The sequence below is a fragment of the Mus caroli genome, unplaced genomic scaffold, assembly GCF_978045245.1.
Source record: "Mus caroli unplaced genomic scaffold, Mus_caroli_1 scaffold_2, whole genome shotgun sequence".
Lineage (NCBI taxonomy): Eukaryota > Metazoa > Chordata > Mammalia > Rodentia > Muridae > Mus > Mus caroli.
The window spans coordinates 86,148,253-86,173,939 of record NW_028227257.1 but is presented as its reverse complement, the minus strand read 5'-3'; the positions used below and the strand labels follow the sequence as shown (position 1 = coordinate 86,173,939).

Here is a 25,687-nt window from a genome sequence, read left to right as displayed (position 1 = left end):
TGAATTTGCGATTTGCACATTAGGCTCGTCTGGTTAGTCAGTGAGTTCCAGGGATTTTCCTGTTTCTGCCTCTGGAATTTCTACAGTGCTGGGATTACAGCCTGCGATGTGCTACTACACTTGGCTTTTAGGTCCTCATAGCCTTCACTCTCATCTCTCTTTTATCTCTCTCTTTCTTTCCCTCCCCTCTGTATGTGTGTGATCATACTTGTCCCAAGGCCAGAAGCTCCACGTCAGGTGTCCCTGCCCACTGCTCTCCACCTGACTTTTTGAGTCTCTCGATGACCCTTCAGCTCACTCGTCTAGATGGGCTGGCAGCAGGGTTCCTGCTCATGCTGCCCCAGTGCTGGGTACTCCCCTGCTGTTGCACCTGGGCTCTTCTGTGGGTCTCCGTGACTGCACAGAAACCACTTTACTTATGAAGCCATCTCTCCAAACTCTTGACTTAGTTTTGATACAAGGTCTCATGTAGCCCAGGCTGGTCCCTGTGAAGTTGAGCATGACATTAACATTCTAATATACTTCCAAACTGCAAGGATGACACAGGTGGGCCATCACATCCAGTTTATGTAGTGTTGGGATGGATACAAGCTTTCCACCAACAGAGCTGTATCTCCAGTTCAAGCTCAATTTTGGTGGTTTATGTTTTGTTTTAAGTAACTACACTTAGCTTATGGTTAATAAAGCCCTACTTTATTACTAAAATTTATGTTATTCATTATTTTACTTAAAAAATAGTGTGATGCTCTCTGCACAGCTGTCTGGATATGTTCTTCCCTTTGAAGTGCATGTCTAAGTCACAGGACATGCACTTTATGTTTTTGGTTAATTTTCTCCAAAATAGTTGAATCACCTTAAATTCCCACCAACAGTGAGTTTCCACAAGCCATTAGAAACATGAGAATAAGCAGGGAGGTGGTGGCGCACACCTTTAATCCCAGCACTTGGGTGGCAGAGGCAGGCAGATTTCTGAGTTTGAGGCCAGTCTGGTCTACAGAGTGAGTTCCAGGACATCCAGGGCTATACAGAAAAACCCTGTCTTGGAAAACAAAAAACAAAAGAAAAAAGAAAACAAAAACAACAACAAAAAAAGAGAATAGCTGTGAATACATTTAAATCTCTTTGTGGGCTTCTATATTGGCCTTTTATACTTAAAAATATTTCTCCTGCCTCACTCTAAATTTGATAGGCTATATTCAACATTTTTAAAGCATGGTTCTAGTTAGTGGGGCTCTAGATCATTTGTTTATTTATATTTTCAGTCTTTTCAACAATGAGTACATATTACCTATATTTATAAAGAAAATATCTACCTAAAAGAATGTTATCTTTGTAAACATCAAACTTGAGAGGACTGAGAAACAAATTTGTTTTATTCAATTTAAAACAAACTGTAATGACAAGCAAACTCTCTGGCAGAAGAATAGCCTAACAGCTTTCTCTTAGGTATTCATAAAGACAGTTCTTGTCACAGATGTGGGTCTAAGATGAAGACATCAAAAAAATGCTCAGCTAGTGACTTTTCTGGACCATACCTTTCTCTTCAAATCTTATCTGAAATTTAATTGCAGTTTATTACTATTGTCAAAGAACTGGCCAAGGCATCTTTCCACCTATGATTATAGCCATGCACAATACAATGGAAATCAGCATGAGTTTTAAAGGGATGGGCTGAGGCAGGCAGAGTGGCTGTCGTCAATACTGTCTTGCTCCGAGCTAGGCCATCATGGACTTCCATCTTCTTTCAGGTTTAGAGAACTCCAAGTTCAAAATATCAGTCCAGATTTCCCTCATCAGAGTGTCTTCATAGACTCCTGGCTAAAACTGTGAAAATGTGTGTGTGTGTGTGTGTGTGTGTGTGTGTGTCTTCTGCATGCACACTTGTATGCATGTGCATATTGGCAGGCAGAGGTCAATCTGGTGCTGTTCCTAAGGACAGCCATCTCCTTTGTTTTGTGAGACAGTCTCTCACCAATGAGGCTAGGCTGGCTGGCAGCTCCAGGGTTTTTCCTGTCTCTACCCTCCGGACACTGGGATTACAAGTGTGTGCCACCATGCCTGGCTTTTACATGGGTGCTGGGGACCACACTTGGCATGTGTTTTATGGATGGAGTCATCTGTCTAGCCTTTGAGCATACACTTTGTTAAGACAACTGTTTTGCTGTAATTTTTGCTGCTAGAAAAGTTGTATAATATTTTAATAAGAAAGTTAAAGCCAGTCTCAGTTTGAAGAATTATCAAGCATCAAATTAAAACAAACTTAAACACAAGTACTGAATCCTGCCCATCACATGAATTTCATGGTTACTATTATTTGAAGTTTATCCTCAACTAGATTTTATTTTCTCGTTATTACAGTTTGTAGAAACCATGGTTGCAAAACTGCTTATTCCTGCATAATTCAGACATATAAAGTATATAGCTATTATCTAGATTTGAATGTTCATAACGCTGTAGCCAATTTGTAAGAACATTCATGTCAATGTCTTCCTGATTGACAAGTAAGACAATGTTTCCAACATAAACAGCAAATATATAAGTCTTAAACTATATTTTAGAATTTATGCCACAGGGAACATATATAGACAACACACTTTCCATAACGTCTACAACGTTTACAACAAAAATAAGATGTTGGAGGAGATGACAAGAGTCATGGATAATTTCTGTATTTGTCAAGAAGCTCTTGTAAACATGGATGGAAACAAGGTAGCTGGTTCTGTTGCTATTTTTATCCCTCTTTGTGACTGGCTGGCCTCAAACTCCTATGTAGCTAAGGTTGAATATGAACCTGATTTTCCTGCTTCTCCCTCCTAATTGCTGTTTATATTAAAGGTAGCTGTTTTATATGTACCTCAGACGTGACTTCAATTCAAGCCGTAAATAAGTACAGAGCACAGCAGTAGGCAGAATAATGGCCCAACCAGGTTACCATGCTCTGGTCCCTAACCTTGTGAACAAATTACGCTGTATGGCAAACGAGAATTAAGATGTCAACCTGATGAATGGTTGCTAATCAGACCGTCTTAATTAAGACAGAGAACACAGCTTGGATATCAGGTGTATGGACCAGGGAAAACACACACACACACACACACACACACACACACACACACACACACACAGAGTTGGGGTCGGGGCAGACAGGGAGAGAAAATGAGGTCAGTAGGATGAACTAGTGCTGATTCTGAAGATGCAATGAAAGTGGCCCAGGAGCCAAGGAATACTGTAGCCCTTAGGAAAGCATTAGAAAAGGTGGCCTTTGCCCACGGCCTCCAGGAAGGTATGCAGCACTGCTCTTCTCCGCACTATGCTTGTGTGTTTCAGGATGGACTTGTGTCTCCTTACCTAGTTACCTCAAGAGTAATACATCTGGCTTGTTTTAAACCATTACATTTGTGGGTTGTTTTTTTTTTTTCAACAGCAATAGAAAATAGTAAAAGCACCCACTAAGTCCAGATAGAATACCAGGCGTGAGCTTTAAAATTCCTAGTGAGATAACTGGATTATTCAACTAGAGAAGACACTACAATCAGTACAAGGCACTGGGCCGTGCTGTGACTGAGGCGACAGGAACCCCAATGTTTGGAGATGACTTTGCTAACTTGTGCTGGAAATCCCTGCCCTAAAGAGAGGCAAAGGATGTAGTTTACCTACTGCTCAGGGGGTGCAACATGACTGCTTTCCTTTACTGCAATCCCAACCAGTAGGAAACTCACATTAACGATAGATAAAGGCTTAACATTTCTAGGAAGCCAGGAAAATGAAACTGAAGGCTGCTCTTAACAGCTTGCTGCTGCTCCTACTGATGGCCACTGTGCTGTTTAACCAAGGGCAACGCAAGGTCTTTTGCTGATGTCAGATTATGAACAAAGGTTTTACACATCCCAAATCCTGCTGAGCATTTTCAAATTCTGACACAATCCTTTAGCACAATTATTTGCCAATACTTAGGAAAACTAAGGAGAATAAATACTTTAAGCCAGTTATCTTCATTTCTAAGAATTCATCTCACAAATACTCATAGATAGATGCAAAGATATACAAGATATACATACGATCACACTCACCTGCCACAGTATTGACAGGAAAAAAAACCAGAACAAAACAAAACAAAACCAAACCCCTGGAGAATCTAAAGGCACTGTTTAAATACACTATAGAATAGCCATACAACTGACTTAATCAAGGAGGCAACTTTTTCTACTGTGGACAGATGCCTAGGTTTTAAGCTAGCAAGTTAGTCATCAGATACAATGTTCCCAGTTGCATGTTTACAAAAGAAACTCATAAAAATGTTTTCAAATACACAGGAACTCTGAGGATGAATATTCTCTGTGATGTGGCCAGGCAACATCTTCTGCGCTTGTTCAGAGACACTGTGCTTCTTAGCTTGTCCAAGCTTTTCAGTTGTAACAGGGAGAATCAACGAATTCTCTCGTATCCTTCAAGTAAGCACAATGTCCCTGCTTTAGACCACTAAAATGATGGTGGCCTTTGAGTATGCTGACATAAGTCACGTTGCAGGCAAAATAATGTATGTGCACACACACTATTTTCACTTATTCAGTATTCCCTGCATGTATACACCATGTACCAACACTGTTTTTGGTTCTGAGGTTACTTGATTGAAGATAAAAAAGCTGCTGCCTTCTCACACTGACAGGAAATGTAATGTAACTGCTATAATATAGTACCAGCAGCGATCACTACGAAGAATAAAGTAGAGGAAGAATACAGTGCAGGAAGAGATGGCCTTTTAGACATGTATAAAGAGGTGTCATGTGAACAGTCCTAAAAGGAGAGGCCGGATGAGCTATGAATTCATCTGTAAAGGGATGTCCAAAGGCAGAAACACATCCTGTCACCTAAGAAGGAGAGTGGGGCCTGAGGCTGGAGAGGTGGCTAGGTCTCAGGTCTTTCTGGCTTTGTATGATACAAAACCTAGATTTTCAACTTCATGTGTGACGGAAGAGCATGGAAGGTGCTCTCTTTTTCTCTGCTTTCCACATATCCTAGAGTGAATGATATGGCCACATGTATTTAAAGACAAAACAAAACAAAACATTTTCAGTGTTTCTAGGAGAACACATTATCTGGGGCACAAATGAAGCAAGACCAGTTAAGAGCTGGCATCAGAGCGGGACTGAGGCAGAGTTAGTCTGGAAAGACACAGCTCAACTGGGAAGCACTCTGGAAGTAAAGGAGATAGATTATCTTTAGGCTGGGTATGAAATGGAGAATAAAAGAGTGAAGACACACACCAGTATTTGATGAGTGGAAGAAGTCTGGGGTGCAGATGGCTGCAGAAGCTGCTGCCCATGTGAAGCCATTCTGAGTGGAGAGGCCCAGGAGTCATGGAGCACAGATGAGACATGGAAGGCCAACAGGTCAAGTTTATGGCAGGAGGCTGCATGAGATTATCCTGTGGGGGTGGAGACGGCACAGCAGCCAGGAAGTCAGCAAGGAAAAGAAGAGTCCAGCAGAGAAAAAGGGAAAAGTCATGGCTAGGGGCTCAGAAGAAAAACAGCATCTGTGTCTTGGCAGCCATCAAAGTAAATAGTTCAGTAAAGTGCGAGGTTGCCACTAGATTGCTAAGAGGCTGAGCTGAGATTACTGAGGACTGAGTTTGGCAATGAGGGAAGCCCTGGGTGTCCTGATGAGCGCTGTAGGGGTGAAGGGCGGACTAGACTGGCTTTAAGAGAGCAGGAGGAATGGAAGTCAGCACACACTTGACTTGAGTCCCTGGCTATAGAACCACACACAGGAGCTTCAGTTTTAACTTCTGCTATCAGGGTTGTGTAACTGAGACATAGGCACTGCTCTCCACATTTGGGAGTGCAAAGCTGCGCTAATTTTTGCCTTGGCCTGCTGGCAAGCCCTCATCCTTCTCACTGCCAGCACGCCTTCTGTTCACTTCCAGCGGGCTGCCTCCAAACTGCAACAGCTGCTGGGCCCACAGCTGATTGTAACCCCTGCTCAGCAGTGGGGCTGTCAGCCCTGTCTATACTGCCTGGCTTAGTCATTCTTCCTCTTTCACCTTTCTTGTTCATTATTTTTCTCATCACTTCTCTACGTATTCACATGTCTGGGCAGTAAAGCTGATCCTGTGGGTATAACACCAGTGACAGAGAGGATGCTGTCCCTTGCAGAGCACAACCTGATGAGCAGCACACAGGCCAGAGTGGTCCCTGAGATTGCAGCTCTTTGCAACTGTTCTAAGCCTCTTCTGAGAGTGAAAGGGGTGACTGATGGACAAGTCACTTGAACCTTCGATTTTTTTCCCCACAAGTCTGAAGCTTCCTACAGGTCACCTCTAGATGACAATCACATTAGAGAACACAGGCTTCATACAGTAAATGTCTAAGACGCCAAACCCACTTATCACATCCGCTTGCATCAGCCAATCGACAGTTAATGATATGCTGTCACCTGTGTGTTTGGGCAGTGTGAGAGATGCTGAAGTTGTAGAGCTCTCTTTGAAGCTATGCAGTGGTCTAGAGTGCACTAAGGTATAAATGGTCACAACATGAGTCAGCAAATGCTTTCAGAACGAAATTCATCTGCTATAAATACATAAACATAGGAAATGACACAAAAGTTGTCAAGTCTGAGTTAGTCAGATGAGGGTACCTGAGAGGAACATGTGCAAAGGACAGAAGCAAGAGAGAACACAGCATACCTAGGGATGCTTACAACAAAGAGAGCAATGTGAGCACTAGTGCATGAGTGTGTGTGTGTGTGTGTGTGTGTGTGTGTTTGTGTGTGTGTGTATGATGCTGGACTGTGTCTGTGTCTATGTGTGTGTGATGCTGGACTGAGGATTAGGTATTCAAGGAAGACCAGATAAAAGCTAGAGAGAAGGAAGGGTTAGGTTAGAAGTTATGGAAGAATTTGGGTCATATCCTGTGCACACCATAACCAGGTGTAATGGCTATTCATGGTAGTTAACTTGAGTATATCTGGAATGAACTACAACCCAGAATTGGAGGGCTCACCCATGAGCCAGATCTTGAGGCTGAAAGACACAAGTTTCTGACCTGGATCTTGACATGGAGATTTTGAGGCATAGTGGCTATGAAAAGCTTAGGCCCTGGCAAGGTAGTTCAGGCCTTTAATCCCAGGAGACTAAGGCAAGGAGATCTCTGAGTTCAAGGTCAGCCTGGGACAAAACAAGTTCCAGACCCTGGGGTGGTGGTACAAGCCTTTAATCTGGGCCACACCTTCTGCTGGAGGCCCACATAAGGACATTGGAGGAAGGCAGACCCACTCTTCTTCACCTGCTTGCACTTACTTGCCAGCACATCTGTGGGAATCGACTTCTACAGAAGACCAGCTGAAGCAACTAGCCTCGTGGGACTGAGCAACTACTAGATCCTTGGACTTCCCAGTCACAGCTGAGCATTGCTGGGGTAGTTGTACTACAGTCTGTAAATCATCACAATTCCCGTAATATATAGAGACATTCCATTATAAGTTCTGTGACTCGAGTGAAACCTGACATCACCAGGTGATGTTTCTTAAAAGTACAGGAACTGAGCTTAGTCCTTGTGCAAACCTTCTCAGATCTGCCACATTACTCACCAGCAGACAAAACCAAGTAGCGCTTCCACTTCTAACCTACTGAGGAGCAGTGCAGTGGGACTTGGGCCTCCTTGTCAGTTCCATGTGGTAGATCTCTTCTTTGGGCAAGAGTTGCTGAGAGTCACTTAGCAAGCGTGCTTTGCCAAGGGATGCTTTCGTGCATCAGCACCATCAGGAACTTCACTGTGAGGGGAAGCATCTGTGTTCCCCAGACATCTGCCTGCCTACAGGCAAATGATCACACAACCACCAAATAAACTCAGGCTTACTTGAGTCCCCTCACCTCCCACTGTCACCTGATCTAAATTTACTATGAAATACTTAATTGGAAGAAAAAAATAATCTAAATTGGAAGAAAATGGATTGGCCGAGCCTTCATTATTTCCACATTTGCTCTTCTGTTTCCTTCTATTCCTCCACTTACTAGTGTAATGAGAAGAAAAACATGCACTTCAAAATGTACCACACAAATGCATGCCACTGTAGATTAATATGCTTATAATTATTGCCATTACTAAGTGCTACTCATTAGCTGTAGACTAGAGGCTACTAAGTTGTAACAATATGCTTTAAGAATCCCTTCCCCACAGAAAATACTCTTTTCCCCTAAATTTAAAACTTGAGGGTTCTAACTTTAGAGGAGAAGGAAACAGTGGCGATGAAAATAAATGTTACAATGTTATGAGACAGTGGGTGCTGACGGTGATTCTTACTGAAAGCTGAGCCCTCCGTTTCTGAAGAGAGGATCCAGAGGCACTGCACTTGGTGCCAGAAGCACAACTTCTGGACTGAACAAGCTTACACACTAATAGCTGCAGGATTTCAAGAGTTCATCTGATATGAGATGATACAGCCAGGCTTTATAAAGTTCAAAGTCATCCTACATAGTGAGTCTGAAGTTAGCTTGCGATAGATGAGAGCCTTCCCAAAACAAACAAACAAACAAACAAACAAACAAAAACGAGAACAAACAACCCCCGCCCCCAAATCAAAACCAAAAACCAACCGACCAAACAGAAACCCTAAAGAGACAGAATGCTAGAGAGTACTGAGGGTTGCAGGCTAATTCCAAAATTTATTTAACCTCAGCAGCAAGCGAATGAGCAGGTACTTTGGAAACAAACAAACACTACCGGGTCCTGTTGGGTATTCCTATAATCTCAACACTTGACAGGTGGTGACTGAATGCTCAAGAAGTTCAAGGCCAGCCTCTGTTACATAGTAACTCTGAGGAAAGCCTAGGCTGCAGGAAGCATCCCTTGGCAAATCATGCTTGCTGAGTGACTTTCAGTAACTCTTGCCTAAAGAAGTGGTACGCCACCTGGAATTGACAAAAGGCCAAAGTCCCATGGCCTGTTCCTCAGTAGGTTAGAAGTGGATGTGAACTTGGTTGTAGTCTGATGGTGATGTGATTATATTTACATAAAAATAAAATAAAAATATTTGGAAATATTGTCTAGAAGCTTATTCTTTACAAATCCAACCAGCAACACCTCAGCTCTGATTATGAGGAAGTTTCCTACCAGACTATTCAGAAGTGTGTGTGTTGTGTGTCTAGAGACAGAGAGAGTCTCATGTAGCCCAGGCTGGCCATAACTTTGCTGTATGAACACGTATATGAACACGTATATGAATATGTATATAGTCAAGTGTGACAACTACTCACCCTGCTGCCTCCACACTCTGAGTGCTGGCATTACAGACACGCAACACTAAACTGAAGCCCCATTTCAACACCAAGGATGATGTAAGGGTTTCTTGGCCTAATTACACAGCAGAGCCTCATGCTAACTGGTTAATAACACACAGTCATCTAGTTCACAGACTGACTCCAAGCTAAGGACCCTTCCTTGTATAAAGTGCGATAGAAGTTGGGATCACTAGTTTTGACAGGTGAACTCAATCTAGAACCACTGGGGAGTCTCCATAAGGGATTATCTAGATTAACTTAGCCAGTGGGCATGGCGTGTCTTGATTTTGTTAACTGAGATGGGAAGACCCATCCACTGTGGGGAGCACTAGTCCCTGGTTTGGGGCCTGGACTGTATACAAGTGGAGAAAGTGAGCCGAGCACGGGTATCTGCCTGCTACCTCGTTGCTCTTGCTCACTGTAATGTGAGTAGCTGCTTCACACTGGCGGCTTTAAGTTCCTGCTCCCCTTACCTCTCCCACTTTCCTATGATGTATGTAACTTGGAATCGTAAGCTAAATGAACCTTTTCCCTCTTAAGGTATCTTTGTCAGGGTATCTTATCACAGCAACAGGAAAGAAAATGAAGACAGATGGTCTTTCTGGTTTCCTGGTATGGGGAGAGGGGAGGTAATGAATTATAAAGAGGTATTCCAGAACCGAAAGCTGAGAAAAAGCTCACAATTGTAGACAGCCTTTTTCTTAACCTCTCTCTGTTACGGTGGGAAAGAAACATAGAAAATGGGACCTTTTCTTCCCGCTCCGGCTCCAGGCCTCCCTAGACAGCATTCTTGGGAATTCAGTGGTAGGAGGGGTGCTTCTTAGCTGAGGCAGGAGCCATGGAAAGAAACTCTGATTTTCCAAGGCATGCACACTGGACACCGGCTGTTGCCAGCAGCAACTCCAGCTTTGAATGCAAAGAGGCTGCCTGCAGGAATGGAGATCTGTCTGAAAGAAGCCCCTGCATGACCCACCTAAGGTCAGAGGGCTTCTAAGTTTGCACATTCACAGCCTGAAGTATAGAACCGGTGTGGCTACCTTTAGGGTCTGCTAAGGCTTGTGCTACAAAAACCCAATGAAGACGCACTTGTCCTGGTAAAGATTCCATGCTGTACTCTCACTATAATCGTGGAAATGCCCCTATTTAAATGTGCACTTTGGGCAATTTTGATTTTTTTTTTTCCTCTGAAAGACAGTATCTCACTATGTAGCACTGACTGGACTGGAACTTGCTATGTAAGTAAGCCATGTTGGCTGGCTTCAAGCTCAGAGATTCACCTGTTTCTGTCACCTCAGTGCTGGGATTAAAGTTGTGTGCCACCACAGTTGTCTCTAACTCTCACTTTTAATTCATATAAGTATTTCCATATTTGCTGTGGAAAATGATGCAGTATGCTGTGGAAAATCATGACACATATAATTTTTAAAAGTTTTAGAATTCAAATGATTAGAAAGACATTTATCACTCTAATGTTCTACTGAAGTTTGTCCACAGATCCTCCTTGCTGTTAGGGCATTTTAAAACTGGAACCATACTTCTTTTCTTAATCAAGTAACAGAACCAAGAACCAAGCAGCAGAAATTAAGATACTAATTCGATATTAGTTGAATCCTAACTATGGTTCCAAATTTACAAACAGAACTACAGTATCCACAAGTTGATGTACTAACGAGTACCCTAATGTGACCACTGACTGCAATCTAAACAATGTTTATTAGATTTTGCCCCAATTCCATTTATTGCCAGGAAAGGACACAGGAGTTATGCAGTTACTGGAGTCCAACTAAAATGCTGCCCACCATATCCAATTCCTATTTTATTCATTTGTACCTGTTTCCTCTTAGATTAACTCTACCCCTTTACCTCTAACACCCTTCTCCCGCCAGTTGTTACACATTGTCATCAACTTTATTTGTTATAGAGTAAAGGTTCATGGCTGCCAGAACCCAATGCTGCAACTGTTAACGTGCAATGAAGAATTGGAAAAAGTCAATGGGAAGGGTAAAAAAGGGCGTGCTTTCTTATCTTTAAGTCTGATTACTTACTGAAGAGATAACTTGGCAGAGATTCAGAAGATCTGGCAAGGCACTAATACCCCTGTATTTCCCTCTAAGATGTAGATCCAATGTGTAAAAGAAGGCTTTTTTTTTAAAGAACAAAAACAAATCCGATCTTACCTTCCCACTGTAATATTCAACATATAAATGATTCATCTCCGTTAACTAACCTTCACTTTTCAGGTGGATTACGTTTTCGGCTGAGTGGCAGGCCACCAAAATGGGAAGGAGAAGTCAATGTCATCGAGTATAAATAGCTGTGGCCAGAAACAATATAGCGAAGGAGCCAATGGGAGAAGGGCTCCCCAAATTGCAGCATAAGTGACTGAATTCAATGCCTCCCTTCATGCAGACCTCAGCAAATCACCAACAGCGATCAAAAGATGAAAACAGGGATGGTGCAGGATTTCCAATCTTATGTCAGAAAGGCATAACTCTCAGTTAATGAAAATTAACTTGGATCTTGAACTTAATATCCATGAAAAAGAAATCCTTTAAAACGGGAGTCAGATATAAATACACGCGGGGAAAGAGTACACTGGAAACACAAAGGGTGGGCATTTAAAAATTTTTTTTGTTTAGGTTTGCTGCATTGTTAAATGTCTCATCTTAAATATAAACCTTGCGATGTGTTTCTAGAGTTAATCAAAAGGGTCAGTTTCTTTCTCATGCCTTTGGTTAAAACATGAGTCAGTATGCTTAAATTGCATGGGTACACTCTTCACTTTTTAAATGGCTCCTGGACGTTTCCTGATTGTTGTCAAGCGCTGGAAGTCATTAAGTTTACAAGATTCTGTGGTGAAGCACGCGCGCGAGCACACACACACACACACACACACACACACACACACACACACACACACGCAGTCCTTAAAGCATCAGCAGTATGAAAGCAAATGCAGGCATCAGAAAGTTATATAAGAAAAGCGGTCACTCCTCTGAGAAATCAGTTCAAGCATAGGTAATCTAGTAAACTGCAAATGCAGAGTGCCGGGCTGGGTCACAGGAACTAGGAAGCAATGTAAAATACACCGGGAAATGAGGGCACTTAAGAACTGAATGATGCGGGCACCGCCACCAGAGGCATCTTCTGGCATTCCTTCAGAAGGAGCAAGAATGGGTTGTCTTTAAAGAGCCCCTAATGACCTGGCTAACGGCACAGCCTCAAACCATCACATCGCGAAACAAATCCTACCAGTGGGAGACAAGGCTGGAGGAGGCGCATTAAAAGATTCATCCATTCACTAATGCCACCCTGGCTGTCACTGGCCTGGGACGCGCACACTCCCCGGCACTGCCACCTGCTTTCTACTTCCTCGGGGAGAGGTGGTGGCGCGCGGGTCCTGGTCCAGCGGCTCCAAAGGCAGAACTAAAGATGAATCCGTGACTCCTAACCCGGGAGCTCAAGTCTCAGCTCCCCGGGGTCGGTTCCGGGACGGCGCGCGGCCCCAAGGTGGAAGGCTGAGAAGTTCCCCACGGCGGAGCCCGGGCGAGGGGACCAGAGGGGAGGGGGCGGCGCCAGGTCCGAGCGCAGGAAGCCTCGGCCCGTGGGCCGGGACCGTGGGAAGCCAAGCTGGGGGCGGGGCCGCGCGGAGTCACCCAGGGGCCCGGCTCCGGGATCCCCCTGATGGGGCGCAGGCAGAGAGGGGGCACCCTGGCCGCTACCTGCTGTTGGATCTTCCCGTCCTCCGTGACGACCCAGTGCGTAGTGGCCAAGGCCCCTCGAGCCACCACGCTCAGCAAAGCGGAAAGGCTGAGAAGCCAACCCGGGCCGGAGCGAGGTAGCAGCTCGAACCGGCCGCGGACCCCTATTGCCGCCGCCATCTTGCCCCCCCGGCCGGGCCGCTCACACCGGAAGCGGAAGCGACTCCTTGCCGTCCGCCATCTTGGGGAGGTCGCCTCTGGAACTGGAGGAGGAGCCCGCGGGAGTGCCTCGGAGTCGATACCGGACCCTTTACCCTCGGTCCGGGCAGCCGGTCCTGCCACACCTCAGAGCTGGAAACTGCTTTCTAGTTATCGTTTTTCTGTAGGCTATAAGATCCCCAAGCGTGTGAACCGGAGGGGAGATAATAGACTAGGTGAAGCTTGAGCAGAAGTGAGAAGACGGTGAAGGTCTTTTTAAAAAGTAAGTATTGTTTCTGGTAGTGCAATAAAAGTTATACTTTTCAACTGTCTGAAAGAGGTTTTTTTTTTTTTTTTTTAAATAAGGCTCGTAATGGAGTGTTTGTTAAGCGGCGCAGTCGTACTGTGTAATGCATGTCACACATCGAATTTAAAAAATAGCTCGTTATCAAATACAAAATATCAGCTCATTACAAGTTATGTATATGTGATCGGCATACTTTTTCTTCCTAAATTTAGAAAGCGATGTGTCCTTACAGACCACTTACATCCGGTGTGGCCAGATTTTTGGGTCTTACAGCAGCATGCGTCTTGTGGACTTTGGTGGGCAGCTCTAGACTACGTTAAAGACCTAGGTGTAGAGCCCAGATAGTGGCATCTCCCGGGACTGTATTAAATATGTAAGCACTTGCGGCTTCCCTTCCCCGAGGGTAGACTCAGCCATTATGAGTATGTTTTAAGGAAGATTGATTTGCATACTGAAACTTAGAGGCGCACTACCAACAGGTAGACTAGCTGTTAACCAGCTTAGGTTCCAGGCTCTGCCATTGTATGTTCTTATAGATATTCAGGTCGGCCTACTAGTATGGTGGGTGTATCATCTTGTAACAAAGCTTGTTATGCTTTTTTTTTCTGTTGAGAAAAAAAAAAAAATTGTGCCCTGCCACCTACATAGATGTGTTGCCTCATGTTATGGGAACCGAGACTGTGCCATGGCTTTGTAATTCTTCTGAGAGCAGTTTGGTTTTGTTGATTTTGTTTGTTTTGTTTTTTGAAATGAAGTCCCATTTGCAGCCTGAATTGCCTGGAATTTATTATTTAGCCCAGGCAGGCCTTTAAGTCCTCCTTTGTCAACCACCTGATGCTGGATACATGCATGAACCATCAGGCCCAGCTCACTGGGCAGCTTTTCTTAAAAGTACCCATGTAATGAGCATTCGTTTTATTAAAAAGGTGTATCTTGGGGCTGGAGAGATGGCTTGGGGCTACAAAGATGGCTCGGGGCTGAAGAGCACTTCCTGCTCTTCCCTGGAAGCAGTGTTAGGACCACCTGTATAACTCCAGCTCTAGGGGATCCTCCTTTATACATGTGGCATACAGTTCTCATACACAAACATATACACCTATGTATGTATGTGTACACACACACACCACACACGTATATTTGCCTCTGGTAGTAGAGACTGGATGTAAAGGTCAGCTCAGGACCTTTGGGAAGGTTATGAAACACTTGCCCCTCCAGAAGGGAGAGGTTAATTAACATTTCTCAGACCACAGGGTGGAACCAACAGGATGGACTGTTGCCCACCTTCAGACAAGAGAAGTCCTTGTCACCTCATTCCCTAAAGACCAACCAGTTTAAAGGGTGCACTGTTTTGCCAATCATATTGTGCCTAGTTGCTGATGCTATCTATTCTGCCTCCTGGAAACCATATAAAAACTCACTGAACGGGTGCTGCGCCTCCTCGCCTTCGGGTCTGGGATGACCCCAGTACACTGGGACAATAAATTCCTCTTGCTTTTTACATTGATCCTGGCTCCATATGGTTTGCTCAGGGGATCCCCAGTAAGCTAAGGCTCCCTGGAATCTTACATGGGCACAGAAATATGACCATTAAGAAGTAAGCTATGATGTTGACAAGTTAGTTAAAATACAGATGAGAATGTAATAATAATGTGTAGAGAGAACTACAACCAGGTGAAAAAGGCTTGGCACAAAGGTTATGGTTCAGGCAAAGTGTAGTTGGTAAAGGTGATGCTGGCATCAAGTTGAAAGGGACTCGTGTGTTGTATTGAGTTTAAATATAGACAGTAAGGACTGTAACCTGAGTTTTAAAGTAGAAACAAGTGATGGAATGGTTTTTTTCTCAGCATCTTTTTAGGTGTAGCCATCTATTATTGTATACCATCTGTTTTTTTCTTTACAATGCTAAGGACTGAGCCTAGGGCCTTGCATATGGTAGCCAACCATATTACTAATGAGCTATGTATCTCTAGCCCATTATTTAATGAATGTTTATTATACCTAGCTGATTCCTGAACCCCAGAATGAATGGTTGTATAGAATCTCTAGTACGTATTTCAGGTATCAGGAACATTTTTTGGGCATTTAAGTATTGGAAAGGAGTTGGATATCAATGTCTACAAACTCAATAGATTATCCACTTGTTTTTCCTAGTTCATAATTATTGTCCTTTGAGACAAGATTTTGTTTCAAACCTTGAGAGCTCTCCATGTTTTTCTGTTGTGTAACTAATAGCTATAAACTTACTAGCTTTAAACCATTCTTTCAGTTTCTATGGAACACAAATCTGGTTTGGCATGGTTGGTATCTTGCTGGATGTTGACTGGCCATTAATGCAAAACACCCACTTCATCTTACAATGTAGCCCTCTTAACATGAGAAGTACTTTTAAGGCTACTAAGAGAATGTCTCCATTGCTTAAAACTCTGACTTACTTCATCTTTAGGCTAGATTTAAAGAATTTCTATGCTAAGATTATCCAAGTGAACAGTTTTCCTTATGACTAGCATCAAATAAGCTTATATGTGACTGTAATTACATTTGTAAAAATAACTTTGGTCAAATAACTGAATCTTAGGAGTGACGTAGCTACGTGTATCCTCCATAGTCCAGGTGGATCTTTTAAAACTACGGTATTAAAATATAAATAAAAATAAGTTATATTCGGTATATAAGGATGTCTGTGTATGAATACTATTCTTGCTTTAGGTATCCCCAATACAGAGAAAAGTGTTTGTTTATCCTTTCTCAGCTTTTACTTGTGCTCTTTCCTTCAACTTAAGGTACAGGTCAACCCTAGTGTATAAAGATGCCAAGTTTTTTGCCACCTCTGAATGTAGCACTAATGACATACCACACTACTTTGTGATAGTATTTTCTACATTTTGAGTATAAAACTCTTATTTAACTTCTGCAAAGGTCCTTAGGTCTAGTCTAGTAAAACAGAATACACAAACTTGGAAAAGCAAATACAATTACAAGTAGGTAGGAAACACATAGGGACCAATCAAACTTTTCCTCCAAGGCAGATGGGAATTGTCCTGTTATACTACATTTGAAAGATCCCAAAGTATTCTGGGTGTAACAGAATGTAGAACAGACTATTCTAGAAACAAGCACACAACACAGGGTTTTCAAGGATGTCCAGGTTTCTGTCTCCAATTTAGGTTCTGAAGAACTAGAAAGGACTGGGAAAAGCTGGTTGACCAAGACTCTCTAAGGGATTCTTTGCTCATTTAGTCTATTAGCTGCTAAACATGGAGGAATTTCTTATGCTTACATTTTTTAAAATCTTGACTGTATTTAGGTTTTGGCTGGGTTTTCCCAATTCCTTTCAAGAAGTAGCTTTCCCATTTGGAGTAGAACAATTACAAACCCCAACGGAAATGTGCTGTTTTCTTCTCTTTACTGTAATAAATCATAAGGTACAAACACTTTAGAGGGAGGACTTATTCTGTTTTCCAGTTGCAGAGGTTTCAGCTCATGGCTGGATGGTGGTGAGGGAGAGGATTATGGCAGCAGAGCTGTGACAGAAGGCTGAGAAGCAAATGAAGATACAAATTGGCTAGGGACAAGATTTTTTCCATGTTCCATATTCATCTGGTTGACTAAGCCATGTATTGGGCTGGTGCCCTAATGACTCACTCACCTGAAGCCCACCTCTGAATACTGTAGACCAAGCCTCAATGCATGGGACTTGGAGGCACTTTTCACATCCAAACCATGACTGAACAATTACTGCTTCTGAGTTACTATGTGCTAGGCAGTCATGTCACTTAAAAAAAAAAAAATCCTGTTTAAGCACTGATTTTTTTTTTCTTCCATATAATTGCACTTCTTTCCTTCCATGAAACCTAGAGAAATATAAAGTCATAATGGGAGAATCGCCAGCCTCACTCACATTGTGAGGTTTTAGTGCAGTATATACCAGGAAATGTATCTACTTGATCTTTCAATATGAAATAATTTTTAAAGGTTAAATTGTATCAGCACATCTCTGCATGTGGGTCTGTGCACATGAATGCAGTTGTCTGCTGTGGAGGCATATGCTGGGTCCATTGGAGCTAGAGTTACAGGCATAACTGCCTAATGTGGGTGCTGAGGATTAAACTGTGCTTTTCTACAAGAGCAGTACCGTACTTTGAAGTCTCAAAACAGGGACAGATGTTGTAATTTTTAATCTAATGTAGGCATTTATTAAAAGTTTATTACATTTAATGTGTGTAGGTCATAGGAAACTATCATGAGTTGGTTCTTTCCATCATGTGGATGCAGGGATTGTTAGGCTTGGCAGCAAACTCCTTGTATCTGCTGAGCCATCTTGCTGGCCCAAGTTTTTATTTTTAATAGAACTTTTTATTAGCTTATGCTTGCTTCAAACTTGAACCTCAGCCTCCTGCTTACTGGGATTGCAGATGTATGTCACTGAATCTGTTATTTTCTTCCATCCTCAAACCTTTGCAAGTCTCACTAGATAGCCTAAGTCACTTGTGATCCTCCTACCTTGGTACCCTGATAGTTATAGGCACAGGACACCATGCTTCAGCTCTTCTTCTGATGCTGTTTTGGCAGAATGGAATCTTTTCCAGAAGACTGTATTTACTTATAAAAATATATCCAAACCAGATGGCTTTTAAGACTGACCTTGACAACAGAGCATACCATATGAGAAGCCATATGAGAAGCAATCAATAAATGCTAATATTTGAAATTCAAGAATCCTAAGTTATAATTATAACACATTAAGACACAAAACAAAATTACAAAAGGAAATTTATTTCAAAAGCATAAGGGAGCATTTACATTTAAACAAGGGGAGAACCAGGTGTCCTTGCGGAAGAAAGAGATTCATGGCATGACGATTTTCTTTCACATTTCTGAAGCAAAAAGAACACTAATTTATGAACTACTGACTAGGCAAGGGGAAGGAAGCCAAAGGATGAGCAGGGGATGAATGCAGTGAGCTCTGCAGTAGACATGAGGTCAAGTTACTTCTGCCGAGTTTACAAATACCCTCAGGCAAGAGGAAAAGTTACTGTGTTCAAATTTATATTGCTAGAGTCCAATTCATTTTTGTACTTGAAATGGTTTTAGGCCCTGCTGATCTATATCTGAGGTCCATAACTAGATGGTCACAGAATTCAACTGGCAATCCCATGTTCCTATGTCTGTTCAGATTCCAAGGGAGCCTAGGTTCAGCTCAGTCTTCTGGAATGTTCAGAGTTTATTGCCAGCACTCCATAGTCAAGCTGACCAACTTCTTGTGCTCACTTGTATCATTCTAGACTTTCAGAAATATTTTCGCCATAAATACGTGCAGTGATTCTCACAAAGGAGATTGTTTTTTTCCCCAGTGCAGAAGTGATGGTAATGAAGACACCTGTGTAAGAAATGAAACCTCAAAAAAACAAAAAACATAAAAAACCAAAACAGCAAACCACTAGAAATGTCATCTGAATTTCTGATTTGAATAGTAAACTTGGAAGATTAACTGTGAACAAAAATGTGTGAAACATTCAAATAAAGAACAGAGTCTGGGCTACTAAAAATGCCCAACATGAGACACTCCACGAACCTCCCGTCTGTTGCCTTAATCTAAAGACTATTGGCTAACTTACACAATAATCTGATTAATAACCTGAGAAGTTAAATTTTGAAAGTGGCAAAAGCAAGCTGAGTGAGCAACTTTTATGGTACTATGTCACCAAGTCACTCTCCTGGGTAGCCCTGGTTATTATGTCTCCAAATCCTACATTACACTAACAGATCCTGTGGGAACCTGTATGCACACCAGATCTGGCTGTATTTCACCAACAAGGGTCTTTAAATTTGTCTCTGGAAAAACAGCCTTTGTTTTTAGTTTTAAACAACAATAATATCATGTAAGTTCAACTGACTGAAATTCCTCCCTACTGGAGTGAAAACCTAGATACCAAGTCAGTAATGGATTCAGCCTCAAAGGGATAATCGCTATGTCAGAGGACCCCTTCTGAGAATTTAACGTACTGATTGGTTGTACACTCAAGTTCCATAGCATGCATATATACACACACAACATATGCTATGTCTGTACGTATATTATGCACATGTACTCCTATTCAAATAATAAGACCCTGTGTTCAAAGCTGTATCCCAAAATATGGAGAAGACTGAAGGGGCAATGCAAAGCAAGTTCTTTCTCAAAGGCTGGCATCGCCTGGACACTGTGAGAAGCTGGTGTTTGATTTCTACGACTCTTGGCAGGGATGCTACAACACTGCCCAGCAGCTTCCTTAGAAAACAATGAAAGCAGAAGGTTAAGACTCATCTTTACTCTTCTCCATGTATTGGGCAGAAACCTAACAGAATGGGGAGGAGAACAAGTAACGTTTCAAGAGTGATGATCTTCACCAGATCACAGGCTAGACTGACTTTTCCATTAGAGTCAGATCTCAGTGACAAATCATCAAGATGTGTAAAAGCAAGATTCACAAGATGAAGTCTGGATAGTGAGGATATTGTGAAAACAAGTCAAGGCTGCAGACAAAGCATCCAAAAATATTGTTGTGGTTTTACCTTGGACACAACCATGGTCTTTTACAAAAGTAGATCATACATACAAAGGTAGAAAGAACATTACATTTTCAGCTGAAGGCAGCAGTCCTTTTAAAGGGACATCCCCGGCAATCCAATGAGTAGTAGATTTAAGTATATTAATCTCATGACAATGCTGAAGAATGTGACGTCGCAATCAGTAGAGTCTTCCTCGACTACGATTTCCTCGTGTTCCCCAACCTCGGCCACCTCTATTTCCCCTGAAGGCTCCTCTCTGCTCTACGAAAAAGCGAACAGTGGTTTAGGTCTTGCTCAGGACGTCATGGTTCAACAAACAGAAGAATACAGCTTTTAGTTCTGAAAACAGCAGGGTTTATAAAAGCAAAAGTGACATTCTGCCACTATCTTCAAGATTCACTCTGTCCATGCAGTTACAGAGGTAGAGAGGAAAACAGCAAAGTGCCAGAAACTTCACAGAGGTTTGACTAAACCATTCTCATTAGCAAAGCTGTTTCAAAGCAACAATGTTGCATAACCATACTTGTTAATTTCTATTTTGGTGCTTATCATTATCAAAGAGTAACAGGATAAAAATGCCTGCATTTACTAAAGAATTAATGTAACAAAACTGCTTGTCTTTATATATGAGAAGTATCTTAAACTTCCAACTGTTTTGGCTAATGAGGCTGCCTTTTCATGTGATACACAGGCAGTATCTTTCTCACCATCTACAGAACTGACCCTCAGGTTAAGTGCAGGTTCAATGATGAGCCTTTCTACTCCTTCATGAGCTGTCTGAGTTCCCCAGAGCTCTCAAAAAGCTATGAGTCACACACACAGATATTCTGAATGAGCACAGTACATCTTTTGCTGAAAGTCAAGGCACAGAGAGAACAAAACCAAGAGGAATTAGTTCAGAAGATGTTCCAGTGAAGAACACTGAAGTTACCAGCAAAGCTGGAGTGTTCATCATGGTATATGAAATCAAATCTGTTTGTCGAACTTCAAACTTCCTCACTGCAACAATCTTGCCAACAGTAATCAAGGCTGGTACTCATCTTTCTGATCTACAATCTTGATATTTTGAAAAACACCTTTTAGGTCAATTTTGTGTCCACTATAAAATTTCTGCCCTTATTGCTTATTAGGTGATTTTATGAAGAATCTCCCTTTTTCCTCAAAAAGGAAAAAGATTTCAATTCTGAGACAGAAAACTAACTAGACAGCTCCAATTTAGCCAATATTTCTCTGTAATGGAGCCTGACTCAGTCAATTCTTGTACAGTGACAATTTTATTCATGGATTGATATGCAAATCACTTTAATGAAGTTAACATGTTTAGTGCACTAGACAACATAGTCAAAGGTGGTAAGTGTTAGGATAGATATACTTACTTCAAGATGCTTAATACAGAATCAACAACAGAAAGCCATAGGTCTTTAAGTTAGTCATATATGCACATTTTAAACTACCCATAATGGTCAGCTTTGAGAGTACCACGGTGGTTGCTGATGGTGATCTGTCAGTAACAGATGCAGTGACCTTTAGCCAGCTCTTTCACTACTGCATTTGTTTATATTTAAGGTGCATGGCATGACTGATTCTTACTGCTCCTACATTCTTCTTAGGTGTAAAAGACAAGGACTTCCTTATACTGAACTACATACCAGTCCACAAAAATAATTTTCCTTAAGTATCAACACACTTAGCGTGCTAATGTACAGAATTATTTGCTATGCACCAATAAAGTGTTTTTCACCAATAGACTATCAAAACTAACCTTTACATTTTTTAATTATTTTTTTTTCTGAGTATGAAAGATGCACAGAACGTTGTCTAGCTTCTCAAAGGAATCCAAACAACAAAATTTTAGTTTTAATACAAAGGCCAGAGCTGCCTTCAGTTATTCAAAAGTATCATCACAGTCTGTCATCTCTCTATTTTGAACATTTAATTTTGATCTTAATGCAGCTAAGGCTAACATACAGGATTCCACTCAAGTTTCTTTTTTTTGGTGAGCCTCATCCTAAAGGACAATCAGCATCTTAATGACCAGTGATTTCAAGTTCACCTTAACTTCACATTTTTAAAAAAATTTTTGTGCCAGGGCTTTGAATATGGAGGCAAATGCTGTAAGCTCCATTCCTAACCGCTGGAAAAAAGCTACTAACAATTTAAATGTGCCCCAGGAATATGCTTATAGCCTAGAAACGACAAAAGAAAAAGAACGGCAGGAACAAGCTGTAGAACGTCTGAGAACTCTTGGCCTACTGGAGAATTCTGTGAGCAGGAAGAAAACTGAAGTGAGCATCTATTTACAACCAATGTGATGGAACATGCTCCAGGCAAGTGAGCTCATCTGTGGGAACCAAAGCCCGCATCTGGACAAGAAAACTACCACTCAACACTCATCAGTCATATCCTAAAGCTGGACAGAGAAATGGGTTTAAACTGAATGGGAAAGGTGAAGTCAAGAAAACCCTTTAAACTGTGACTGTGAGAACAGCATGGCCATGCTCAACAATGTAAACGTGGAGAACGTGTCCTTACGTCCTACAACAAAGGAGTTGCATCTTACTTTGCACACCATTTTGCCTTTTAACATAATGAAGATTTCCAAGTAGCTTAAACCATGACTCTGAATTTTTTTGTTAAGTAAAACACCTATTTTTTAAAACAATTTAAAACATTGATTTTATTTACTTACTTACTGTTTGTTTTTGGAGACAGGTTTCTTTATTATGTAGTTCTGCCTATTATGGAACTTGCTATGTAAACATGCCTGTCCCTGCCTCCCAAGTGCTGAGATTAAAGGTGTATACCACCATACCTCCCCCCCCCCTTTCGTATTTTTATTTTATTTTATTTTATTTTATTTGTTTTGTTTTTTTAAGACAGGGTTTCTCTGTATAGCCCTGGCTGTACTGGAACTCACTTTGTAGACCAGGCTGGGCTCGAACTCAGAGATTAAAGGCGTGCACCACCACGCCCGGCTCATATTTTTAATAAAAACACCCCCACTTCTATTTACTAGTGACTCTTTTTTTTTTTTTTGCAGCTTTTAAAATTAAACTATATTCACATCCTAGTTTACTGGCATACAAACTATGTGTTACATTTTCTGCATTTGTTCTCCACCTTATATCAAGCTGTGGGTTCTGTGAGACAAAATCTTTATGTTTCTATACTCACCATGTAACTATTCAAGTGCAGAGAAATAAATTTCTTTATGTGCTGTGCAAAATATCATGATTACTTTCGTTCATGCTATTTCCTCATAGCATCTAACTGCTGATTTTCAGATTGGTACAGATATCACATTAAGTCAAAAAATATCAGAAGATAGTATTTGATATAATAAAACAACAAAGACTGCTTTTCATTACCAAATGCTCTCAAAACCATTCTTACCTGAAGTTCATAAGAACTCTGCTATCCCTATTTTTCACATAAGCAAACGGGCATATGCACATTTATATGCAGTTATATGAGTGTCAAGATTCAGTGCACTCCTTACAGAAGTCTGTAAGAGTTCATTTATATGGGAGGGTTCATTCCTCAGTCTAAAAGCTGGCTTTTTCCAACCTGTCTGGTCAAAAGGGATTTGAGCACTGTCAAAGGTCAGAGGAATTCAGCCACCACAAGAGAATTTTACTTCCCGCTACAATTATCTCACCTGAGAAACAGAAATCTGGAGTAGAAAGTAAAATGCGGCTCAGAATGTACTTAGCAAACAGAATTGTAGAATTGACTGCAATTAGCAATCAAGATAAACAGCATTGATTGCTGTTATGATTGTTGCTAATACTGGTATCATTGAGACAGGGTCTCAAGTAGCCTAGGCTGACCTATGAGTTGTAAAACACTACAAAGGTATTATTATAGCCTGCCATCTCTCTATTTTGAGCATTTATTTTTGAGCTTCACTCAATGCAGCTACCTGAATGAAGATGGCCTTGAACTCCTCCTGCCTCTGCCTCTCTGCAGTTGTGGTTGCCAGCAGTAAGCTTTTCCTAAGCAAGAGGAGGGGCTAGTTGGGTGGACTGTCTCTGCCCCTGTTGACCCTTTTGGTCTTGTTACTTAGCTCAGGCTTGTCTTGAGCTTATGGTCCTCTGAGGCCTTAGACTCTTGAGTGCTGGGATTATAGGCATGTGCCATTATGCCCCACAGTGCCCATTCCTTTAAAAATGATTCGTGTGGGGAAAAGCTAGTAAAAAACAGACTTCATTACTGACCTGAGAGCCTCCACAGAGAATGGGCAGGTGGGAAGAAAGTTCTCCTAGACAAGGAGGACTAGAAGCGATGACAGAAAACTGCATTTGGGCAAAGGTAGACTATAATATCTTCCCAGGCACACAGTGCTCAGTCATCTGACTCCATTTCTATGACCTCTCTTTCCACTAGCCATAGAAAACCTGAGTATTTTCATCAACAGGCTCACAACTCCGAGACCCTCCCCACCACACCTGACAGAGGTATTTTTTTCTTTTCATGTTTCTCTTAATATAGCTGGCATATTTTCTTTTCCAAGTGCTTAGGCATCACACACTTCACTCAGTAAGTGCACAAGAGTTATAGAGAAATGGGATATAATTATTTCCCCAATGGCCGTTTTTGCAGGCTAACTTAGATAAGCCACCTAAGAGAACTATGATACTATATATATAATTCACAATTAAAAGCACGTACCACTTTCTAACTAATCTCTTGAACTGCTTGTACCCAAACGAAAACGCTCACCATAACTAAAGTTGCCCAGATTGCTGCTGTACTTCCCACTAGGAGGATTATAAATCTGTCTGGCATCTCTTTTTGGTCCTCCTGGCGATTTCTTAGGTGGTGAACCTGAACTTGTATCTTCACTGGTTCTCTTTTGCCTGTAACAGTGGGGAAAGCAACAATGACAAAGCACTGTATTATGCCAAGTTACAACAATTCTAAATTAGCCTGTGAGCTTTACTGTAAAAGATCTACGAATGAGAATAGTCACATCAGAAAATAAGTAGATAAAGTTCCATGCTATCACAGTAACTGTTGGGTTATAGTTATACATAAATTTATAGGCATTTACAAGGCTTAACAGTCCTTGAAATGTGTGGTTTCAAAGAAATATGCTCTCCTCGCTGTACTAAGCTGCCAACAAAGTCTAGTGATGTGACAGGAATACAAACATACCCAAACCCTCCAGGGTTATCCACCACCCTGCTTTGTAAGGCTCTGGAATGACTTGGTACTGTAAATCCTCTTTCTAACTGTCATATTTTAACAGTTTCTTGAGAATAAGTTAACTAACATGTGCTCTCTTGTAAAATTAAAATCAGCAACTGAACTCAGGATTTGACTGTGAATCTCTTTAAAATCCATTTCTTACCCAATCTCAACTTTCTGTACAGGTTTCCAGGACAATGTTACGGTGCTCTTATAAGAAGGAGGAATGTGGAAGAGATCCTGGAGAAAAAAAAAAAAAAACAACAAAAAACAAAATCAGCCAAGACTTCTAGTGGATATGTTCATTAAGGAAGTAGTGGGCAAGGAGAAGAGGGAGGAAAACACATCTTAGACTGGCTTTGTGCAGGGCACTGGTTCAAAGAAAATGTGTTATAAGGGAAAGCTTTTATTTCTTGTGCTTCCACTTAAACAGAGACCCAAAGAAAACTCCCTAAGAAAATGGAGACC

At 41.6% G+C, this 25,687-nt stretch overlaps 2 protein-coding genes and 1 long non-coding RNA gene across 8 annotated transcripts in view; 1 reads left to right on the top strand and 2 right to left on the bottom strand.

The window, feature by feature from the left end:
- Ttc17 (tetratricopeptide repeat domain 17) overlaps nucleotides 1-13,168 on the bottom strand; it is a 103,142-nt gene extending 89,974 nt beyond the window's left edge. For all 4 annotated transcript variants that reach the window (XM_021154024.3, XM_029474324.2, XM_029474326.2 and 1 more), the window contains exon 1: nucleotides 12,997-13,168. In XM_021154024.3, the coding sequence (XP_021009683.1) occupies nucleotides 12,997-13,155 (159 nt within the window). In that variant the 5' untranslated portion in view covers nucleotides 13,156-13,168. The remainder of the gene's footprint in view (nucleotides 1-12,996) is intronic.
- LOC110287427 (uncharacterized) lies at nucleotides 13,155-25,495 on the top strand. The gene is made up of 3 exons (XR_002377210.3): nucleotides 13,155-13,456; nucleotides 24,416-24,486; nucleotides 25,405-25,495. It is a non-coding gene; the product is annotated as an uncharacterized LOC110287427 (long non-coding RNA).
- The window catches only part of Api5 (apoptosis inhibitor 5), a 26,366-nt gene continuing 18,912 nt past the window's right edge, over nucleotides 18,234-25,687 (bottom strand). Inside the window, exons 12-14 of one of the 3 annotated variants that reach the window (XM_021154047.3) lie at nucleotides 25,383-25,459; nucleotides 24,701-24,888; nucleotides 18,234-20,290 (exon numbers count right to left, since the gene is read on the bottom strand). In XM_021154047.3, the coding sequence (XP_021009706.2) occupies nucleotides 24,711-24,888; nucleotides 25,383-25,459 (255 nt within the window). In that variant the 3' untranslated portion in view covers nucleotides 18,234-20,290; nucleotides 24,701-24,710. The remainder of the gene's footprint in view (nucleotides 20,291-24,700; nucleotides 24,889-25,382; nucleotides 25,460-25,687) is intronic. The other 2 variants (XM_021154042.3, XM_021154051.3) reach the window with 2 other exon arrangements.